Source organism: Vitis vinifera, chromosome 9 (assembly GCF_030704535.1).
Source record: "Vitis vinifera cultivar Pinot Noir 40024 chromosome 9, ASM3070453v1".
In the NCBI taxonomy this organism is placed as follows: domain Eukaryota; kingdom Viridiplantae; phylum Streptophyta; class Magnoliopsida; order Vitales; family Vitaceae; genus Vitis; species Vitis vinifera.
The window spans coordinates 10,920,395-10,930,268 of NC_081813.1; the positions used below are offsets into that span (position 1 = coordinate 10,920,395).

Sequence of the window (9,874 nt, forward strand, 5' to 3'; positions counted from 1 at the left end):
TTGGGAAGCCGTCCAGGTATGCATCCTTAACTTTCCTTCATTGTTATTTGATCTTGTTAGGCATGCAATATTCGAAATCATCTAGTCTACTTAGGTATCCATAATTAACTGATTAATGGCCACACTTCCCTTAACTTTGTCAGTAGAGACCTTTGTAGGGCTTAGAGGGGTGCTACCTTTTAAAGGTACCTTCCCAATAAGTAACCTGATCCCCGGACTTAGACTCGGGTTTTTCAAAGACACGCTTTTCCAAAAAATTATGGAGCCATTTTTTAGGGTTTTATTTCTTATTTCATTTTTCCTTTAAAATAAAAATAAAATAAGTGGCGATTCCAACTTTTTTTCAAAAAATTAATTTTTCACAAATAAAAAGGCGAGTCTCGTCGATCGAGTGGGGACGCACGTGAAAAATGCGGGTCCACAGTAGGTTATAAATTTTGTTGATTGCTCCCGTCTAAGGACTGAAATCAAGACACAGCTGGACATGAATCAGCTGAGACACCAATTGGGAATGAATCAGGTTCCATAGTATAGCTTCTGCCACTAAGTTATTGGTGAGACCATTTGAGATACAAAACCATTTTTTAAGGAATGTTAAACTTAAATTATGTGCAATGGCCTCATGTTTCATTTTCTTATACAAATCACTGTCGTATCGTAAATGGCTATTTTAGATGATTTGGAGGAAACTCACCGAATTGCTATTGATGTTTTACGTGTTATAGGAGAGGACCATCGCGTATACTCGACACAAGAGCCATCCACATCTTCAGGGTCATCCATGAGACCACCATCATTGATTACGCCTGTTAGGGTACCACCCATTAGAGGTCGGGGAAGAGGTGGTCGTCGAGCTGGTCAGCGACATGTACCTCTGGCATCTACTTTGGTACAACCCTCACATCCACCAGTCACATCTACCCTTCCTCTATTTCAGCCATCTACATCATTAGAGTCGCCACTTTCTCCCCTTAATGTATCCATACTAGCCCATTCATCTCGTCTCGAGACTACCATTCCATCTACCCTTACCCCTGTTGAGCCATTTATATCATTAGACTTACATTTCTTCCCTCATGTTACATCTATACAAACTTTTTCACCTCCACCTCCACCTCCACCCCAACCATCTATATCATTGGATGCACCCCCACCTGTTATAGAGTCTATTGCACCCTCACTTGTTATAGAGTCTATTGCACCTCCATTTCTTACAGAGCCCATTGCACCTATACTTTTTCTTGAGGGGACAACTCATGCCGCACAAGTACATGTACGGGTACCTAGAGGACATTGAGCTCCACGTGTACGTCAAGTTCTACCTCCATCAATCCCATCTAAGTGACAACTCATGTAGATGGCGTGTCACAATCTATAGAAATGAAGACTTTTTAGATAGCATAGATGGATACAACAAATATGACCATCTATCGTAGATGTTCACAACAAAAGAGAAAAATTCCATCATGTGGGACACATTGAGAGTTTTTTTCATGTTTGTAGAACTATAATACTTTGGTTCATACATTTAAGGTTATATAAAATATTAATTCAAATTAGTGATGTTATGTTATTCACCTGTTTCCTTGATAATTTAAACAAATAAGACTCAAATGCATCCTAAAGTCTAAATGAAAGAAATTCTAACTAAACAAATTGTTACAACCATAACCTATTTTTCTTTCATATAATTAAAAAATTATACATTTTATCCAAGACATAAGTTCAAATCATACTTCATAAGGAATAACCTAAAATCATAATCATTGGCATTAATTTTCATATGAAAATATGAAATTTTAAAATAATATAAACAATTTGTTTAGTTATTTTAAAATTTAAAATTAATATGAAAAAATAATTTTCTTTAATTCATATGTGATAAAATTCATAAAACAAATAAATATTTTATTTACCATAAATATACAAATTTTTATGGGAATTCATGTAGGCGAAATTTTCTCAAAATTTCAAGGAAAATATGAAAAAATAAAGATATATATATATCGTAAAGAAAGAATTTATTAAGGACAATTTGTAAAAAAAATAATTTTAAACTAACAATGGAAAATTGTAAGAAATTTTCCTCACTATGAAATGAATTTTAAGGAAATTTGGTACATAGTTAATAAATTTTGGTACATCCATAATTTACACTAAAATTAAAGATAAAAAAGCAAAATTCTAAAATCTCATTTTTTTTTTAGTTGATGTATGGTTACATGAGTTCCCCTTAAAAGATATTTGTGAAACCATAGTTAGTAACTGTAGTTTTAAAGAAAATTATAAAACCACAATCAGTGATCGTGGTTTTAAAGAAAATTGTAAAACCATAGTTTGTGACCGTGGTTTTTAGGTAACTGTGGTTTTATAGTTATTATGATAAAGAATATTTTAAAAATAATATTAAAATCACAATACTATTAAAACGGGGGTATATTAAAAATAATTTCGAAACCATAGTTAGTAACTATGGTTTTAACCGACAATGGAAAATTGTAAGAAATTTTCCTCACTCTAAAACAAACTTTAAGGAAATTTGGTACATAGTTAAGAAATTTTGGTACATCCCTAATTTACACTAAAATTAAAAATAAAAAAGCAAAATTCTAAAATATCATATTTTTTTTAGTTGATGTATGGTTACATGAGTTCCCCTTAAAAGATATTTGTGAAACCACAGTTAGTAACTGTAGTTTTAAAGAAAATTATAAAACCACAGTCTGTGATCGTGGTTTTAAAGAAAATTGTAAAATCATAGTATGTGACCGTGGTTTTTAGGTAACTATGGTTTTATAGTTATTATGATAAAGAATATTTTAAAAATAATATTAAAATCACAATACTATTAAAACAGGGGTATATTAAAAATAATTTCGAAACCATAGTTAGTAACTATGGTTTTAACCGACAATGGAAAATTGTAAGAAATTTTCCTCACTCTAAAACAAACTTTAAGGAAATTTGGTACATAGTTAAGAAATTTTGGTACATCCCTAATTTACACTAAAATTAAAAATAAAAAAGCAAAATTCTAAAATATCATATTTTTTTTAGTTGATGTATGGTTACATGAGTTCCCCTTAAAAGATATTTGTGAAACCACAGTTAGTAACTGTAGTTTTAAAGAAAATTATAAAACCACAGTCTGTGATCGTGGTTTTAAAGAAAATTGTAAAATCATAGTATGTGACCGTGGTTTTTAGGTAACTATGGTTTTATAGTTATTATGATAAAGAATATTTTAAAAATAATATTAAAATCACAATACTATTAAAACTGGGGTATATTAAAAATAATTTTGAAACCACAGTTACTAACTGTGGTTCTAACTGACAATGGAAAATTGTAAGAAATTTCCTCACTCAAAAAACAAACTTTAAGGAAATTTGGTACATCCATAATTTACACTAAAATTAAAAATAAAAAAGCAAAATTCTAAAATCTCATATTTTTTTTAGTTGATGTATGATTACATAAGTTCCCCTTAAAAGATATTTGTGAAACCACAGTTAATAACTATAGTTTTAAAGAAAATTATAAAACCATAGTCTATGACTATGGTTTTAAAGAAAATTCTAAAACCACAGTCCGTGACCGAGGTTTTTAGGTAATTGTGGTTTTATGGTTATTATGATAAATAATATTTTAAAAATAATATTAAAATCACAATACCATTAAAACGGGGGTGGATTAAAAATAATTTTAAAACCACAGTTAGTAACTGCGGTTCTAAGAAAAATTGTAAAACCACAATCTGTGATTATGGTTTTAAGGATATTTCTGAAACTTTTAAAATCATAGTCATCAACGGTGGTTTTTAACATTAAAAAAAATTCATATGAATACTAACGTAGATATAAAAGATTACTTTGACAAATATTTTGAGATAGGTACTATTCTTACCATTTTTTTCTACCAATGGATAATTTTGTACTTAAACTTCCATTCGGACGTATTCCACCACAACCTCAATCCAATCAAGCAAAGAACTTGGAAAAATTATTTTTGGTGATATAATAACCAAAGATGTGGAATATTCGTCGGGTGGGAAACGTGTTCATATTATTTTTTTGACGAGTATAAATAAAAAAGGAAAGAAAATAATAAAAGATGAACCTCTTTCATTCCCCTCTATTTTGAGGAGAGTTCCCTCATGACAAGGAGATCACATGTGAATCCCTCCCAGCACTTCATATCTTAAGAAGAAAAAAAAAAAAAAAAAAAACAAAAGGGTAAAGAAATAAGGTATTAGTGGCTCATGAGGACATGCCACGTGTAGTGGTGGCTGATAACTAAATATTTCCAACAGCCTGCCTTGTCATTGGGTTTTGGGCAAGAATGAACTTAGTTAAATTTTATTAGTATATAAAATTAATTTCAATTTATTACAAAATCTAGATGCCATTAAGTAGGTTTTTAGTACAACTTAATATTTATTATTTAATAATTTAAATTGACATTAAATCAAATTATTCTTGAATTATTAATTTAAAATTCATTATTTATTTTTTTACTCTTTAAGTATTATGATTATTTTTTTAAATTAATTTTAAGTTAATAAATTGATATATTTACCCTTTTAGTTGTAATAAATGTTTATCATTATTAATTTTAATTATTATTTATTTTTATTAATTTTAAATAATAAATTTACTTATTAAACATCCATATTTAAAGTATTGTGGATATATAAGGTAATCTAAAAAATATTTACTATAAAAAATAAATATGGATGTAGACTCATAGTTTTAAATATCTCAAAAAAAAAGAAAAAAAAAAAAGAATCATGATGTAAAGTTATGGCTGTTGAATATGTAGGCATTGAAATAAAAGATATTTAAAATTAAGAATAAATTAACTATTTAGATTTAACACTTAAAATTATTTTTAATTTTAAATTATGATATTAAGTTATCATATCAAATATACTTAATTTAATTAATAAGTTAAATAAAGTGATGGACTCATTTTAAGTCATTAATGAACTTATTGTTATATATATATATGGATGTTTAACTTTCGACATATTTTTCCATCGATCTTTATATCGATCTTTATGCGGCAGCCAACACTAATAGAATTGAGAAGGAAGGCGTGGGGTGAGCATGACTTCCAGAGGAGTCAGCTTAGCCAAGGTAATACTCAGGCCTTCTCTCATGTCCACCGGAGCGTTCAATGGTGTTGACAAGTCAAACCCTTGAAGCAGCCGACCAATCACCAAGGGTAACAATTTTAAGGCCATGGTGATCCCTGGGCAAGATCTTCTACCAGAACCAAATGGGATGAGCTCAAAATGCTGCCCCAAAACATCTAAATCCGCATGGGTTGTCAGAAACCTCTCCGGCTGAAAATCTTCAGGGTCGGACCAGACACTTGGGTCACGGTGCAACTTCCACGCATTCACGAACAAGCGGGTGCCTTTTGGAATGTGGTAGCCAGCAACATGACAGTCTTCCATGGCTTCGTGTGGCGCAGATAGAGGAGTTGCTGTGTATAGCCTCAGGGTTTCCTTGATAACGGCTTGAAGGTAAAGCAGGTTTGGAATATCCGATTCTTCCACCCACCTGCCTCTACCAACTTTTAGATCTAGCTCCTCTTGAGCACACTTCAAAGCATGTTTATTGTTTAATAATGCAGACAGAAGCCATGTGGAGGTTGTAGACACAGTGTCAGTGCCTCCCACTATGAGAATCTGCATAAGTTTAAAATTGTAGAAATTTGCCAAAAAATGCATAGAATAGCTAAAAAAAACTGGAAGTCTTGAAAAATATTCAACATTACTTGGAAAACTAACTTGTAGTCGAATTCCACAATTCTATATAAAGTAAGAAAAAAGATAAAAGAAAAATATGACATATCATTCTCATTGATTGATGATGATGGATATTTATATACAAATGTGTTTGAGTTTTAATATAATTCAAATTCTATCTTCTAATTTAATTCAAATTTTATATTATATTATAGATAAATATCAATATTTAAAATAAGAATAACATTAACTTTCTCTCATATGCTCTGCAAGATGGAGCTCATTAACTTTCCCTAATATGCTATACAAGATGGAGCTCTGATTAGAGATTCCAATTTTAGTCTTGAGAGAAAGAAAATAGATTACGATGTATTTGGTTTTTATGGATGGTGGTCTCCCTATTTCTGTGCAAGGTAGTCTCCGTGGATCTAGGGAGCAAGTATATTCGACTTGGTGGCTGAAAGATTAGGTAAGAATAGTGGGATATTCCTAAGTTGGATTTCCAAAAACTTTGAGGAACTTGGAGAAAGAAAGCTTGTTGAAGGAAGAAAAGGACTAGGAGCCTTATTTGACCATGGATGAAAATTTCGGAAAAAATCGTCAATGAAATTTCGTGTTTTGGCAAGGGATGATACAAAGAACAGGAAGAAATATCAGAAAAAAAACACGGATTTTTTGGGCTATCGTAAGTGCGAGACTCGAACCCAGAACCCAAAACCAGTGCAGACAACCTACTCACTAGTCACCATAGGGCTAATTTATCTTTTCGTATATGATGTGCACTAGAAAAATATATACTAAAATAGTGATAAAAAAATAAAATATTTTAATAAACAAATTAATTCTAATTACTTTATTTTTAAATTTAATTTAATTGACCATTAAAAATAAAAAAATTTTAGTGATAATTTTCTTAACTTTTTTTTATATCATTTATATATTAATTAAATATAAAAAAATATAAGTATGAAAAAAATATATATATCATCATTTATTTTATATCATTTAATACAATTGAATTAAATGGATTATAATTTTAATATTAAATATATTTTATAATTAGACATATTATAATCAAATATCACAATATTATTATGGAATAATATTTGAAGTAATTTAATAATAAATGTACACTTATAAAGCGTCTATTATATTTCTATGAGATTTTTTTTTTTTTTTTTACATTTTCATGAGTTTTGATCAATTTAAGTTTATCGATATTTTTTCTCAAAATATCCCCGATATATCCAATATATCAAGTATCAATATATCCAATGTATTTGACATCAAACTATATAATGTTTTAGAAGCTAATGCAATAGATGATATAAGAGGTAAATGAGAAGACAATATAAGGCAAATCTCGAGTAGAGGCAAAGGAACATGAGCATGACTTTTTTCCCAAGACAAGTAAAAGAATAATCAAATCTTTGAGAAAGCTTTTAGAGAAACAGAGAGAGGTAGAATTGAAGGTAATAAAGAAGTACATATTAAATTAGGGAACCAATACTAATAGGAGGTAAAGGAAAAGAAAATTCTAGTAGGTTTGAACCAGAAAAATTTGGAGCTCTTGGTTGTAAAGAGGTATTGAAATCAAGATATTGCATTGGAGATAGCAAAGAAAGAGACATTGAAACTAGGATATTAGATTGGAAACCATAAGGAAGGGGTTATTGACAATAGATAGGCATAACAAGATCACTACCATTTGTGGTAGGGATAGGGGGAGACATGTAGGGCCCAAGCCATGCCATGTAGAGAAAAAAATAAAATAGAGGAAAATATAACATATCATTTTGATTGATGATAATGGATATTTATATGCAAATACATTTGAGTTATAACATAATTCAAACTTTATCTCAAAATAAATAAATACCAATATTCTATTCTAATTCAAATTAATAACAAATTTCTACCCTAATTCAAATTTTATATTCTATTATAATTCAAACTAATATATAATAAATAGATAAATACCAATATTTAAATTAAGGATAATATTAATTTGGATTATCCCCATGTCACTTGACTCAAACCATGGAAAAGAGGGGCTAGAAACAAATTCAAGGACCCCCAGGTTCAATCTATAGCGTACATACCATCCCATGTTATTCCAATTAAGCAAACAACTTGGAAACACTATTTTCAGTGATATATATAATGACCAAAGATGCAGAATCGTCGGATGGAAAACGTATTCATATCATTATTTTGACGACCATAAATAAAAGGGACAAGAAAATAAAAAAAGATGAACCTCGTGTTATTCACCTCCATTTTGAAAGGGTTTTTATATAGATTTTTTTTTGTTTACTCTTTCTTTTATATAGCCGTTACCATGCATAGGCTCAGTGAATCCCACCCAGCAATTCCTATCTTGTGGCACATGAGGAGATGCCACTTATAGACAACTAAATATTTTCCATACCCCACCTCGCTCCATGGCCCCATCTTGATAGATGGGTTTTAGGAAATGGTATTGGGTTGAGGTCGATTTTTGCATCTTACTTTAAAGTAAATTTGTGAAAATTTATTTATTTGATTTAAATTAAAATAATTGAAAATTTTAATGAGATGAGACAATTGGGGCAAGCATCTTTCCACCCTGTAACTTTTGAATTATTTGTAAGGGATTTTATTTTATTTTTATTTTTTAAAAAAAATTTACTTTTAAAGTTGGTTGCAAAATACACTTTCCAAGAAAGAAAAAGGCAGTACATGGATAGGAGAGGAGCATACCATTATTGTTGCCTTGATGACTGTTTCCCTGGAATGGCCAAACATGGAAGTATCTTCAAGCACCGATAGCATCACATCAATGAAATCCTGCCTCTTGTTGCCCTCGCTGTTGAGCCTCATCTCATGTTCTTCCACCCAACCTCCCACAAGAGAGTCCACTTCCTTCGCCACCTGCTTCATCGACCCCAAATACCCTTGTGAATCCATCCATTCTACACCTGGAATGGCATCCGACAAAACAAAGGCCCCCGTTAGAAACAGGAGTTTCTGAATTGTTGCTATGGCCCGCCTTGCTTCCTCGTTTCCATGGCCAGAAGTGTTGAAATACCTCTTCCCTGCGATCATCTTTAGGACAATATTGAAGCTGAGGTGTTGAAACCATTCACTCATCACTACCTTTACTGGATGGAACCAGTCGCTGCCTTTTCCAAGTGAGTATAAATCTTTAATGGAAAGATCCAATTCCGAAATCTGCACATGCTTTAATGCATCGAGGCGACGGGCTGAGAGGATTTCCATCATGGACAGCTTGCGCATCTCACGCCAAAGGGCTCCATAAGGGGCGAAACCAAATCCAGCGTGGTTGTATCCTAAGATCTTTCCTGCACTGGAACTTGGGCGTGAGGCAAAGACCTTATCATTAGTGGTGAAGCATTCTTTAACAGCCTCACGACTGCTCACCACAAGTGCGCGGTGCACGCCAAGGCGGATCATGAAGACGGGGCCATGCTTATCAGCCATGGCTCCAAGGGTTCGGAATATTGGGGTTTGGCCTCGTAGTATAGGAAGGTGGCCTAGAAATGGCCAGGCACCAAATGGCTCTGGGGCTGACCTGCCCTTGCTCTTCCCAGCAAGAATCATAACTCTCCATACACCATACAATAAAACCAACCCCAGAATTCCCGAGATTGCTACTAACTGAGAAAGGGTATCCATGCTGGATTGTCTGGGACTTTGCTGATTCACTAACTGGTAGCTTCTACTTTCCACTATCTTGCTCCCTCTAGACATCTTTTTATATATTTAAATATTGTTTAATTATTAAATTCATTAATTTCAACGGGTACAGGTCAACCATCCATTAACTATAATATGTCTATGCACAAAGCCCAATAATTGAATATCATAGTATTGCAGCATCGAACCGTGCGACCTAGGCGACTCGGCCGGTTCTGGTAGAACTGCTCCTCTTTCGCGCCCCACAAATAAATTAAATACCTGATATTCACGTGGGGCTTTAGCCTTTTGGGATAACATTAAGGGTTGGCAATTATTATTTTTGAATGTAAGTTTGACATTTTCATGAATGTTATAAGACGTGGACTTTAAGTAGGTGCTTATTTTAGATATACATGTTTTAGGTACTTGATTATAGTT

General features: G+C 32.0%; 1 protein-coding gene across 1 annotated transcript; it reads right to left on the reverse strand.

Annotated features, from left to right (window-relative positions):
- Positions 1-4,980: 4,980 nt before the first annotated feature.
- LOC100245650 (cytochrome P450 CYP82D47-like) lies at positions 4,981-9,552 on the reverse strand. Its single transcript, XM_002274473.5, has 2 exons — positions 8,498-9,552; positions 4,981-5,695 (listed from the first exon to the last, which is right to left on the reverse strand). Exons 1-2 carry the CDS (start codon positions 9,506-9,508, stop codon positions 5,075-5,077), a joined length of 1,632 nt encoding a protein of 543 aa, XP_002274509.1. The 5' UTR covers positions 9,509-9,552; the 3' UTR covers positions 4,981-5,074.
- Positions 9,553-9,874: the final 322 nt, after the last annotated feature.

Bases quoted from the DNA above. Each gene is read 5' to 3' on its own strand.
- LOC100245650 (XM_002274473.5), bottom strand. From the start codon at position 9,508: ATGTCTAGAGGGAGCAAGATAGTGGAAAGTAGAAGCTACCAGTTAGTG. The intron at 5,696-8,497 runs GTATGCTCCTCT...AAACTTATGCAG, and splicing joins TCATCAAGGCAACAATAATG to ATTCTCATAGTGGGAGGCAC.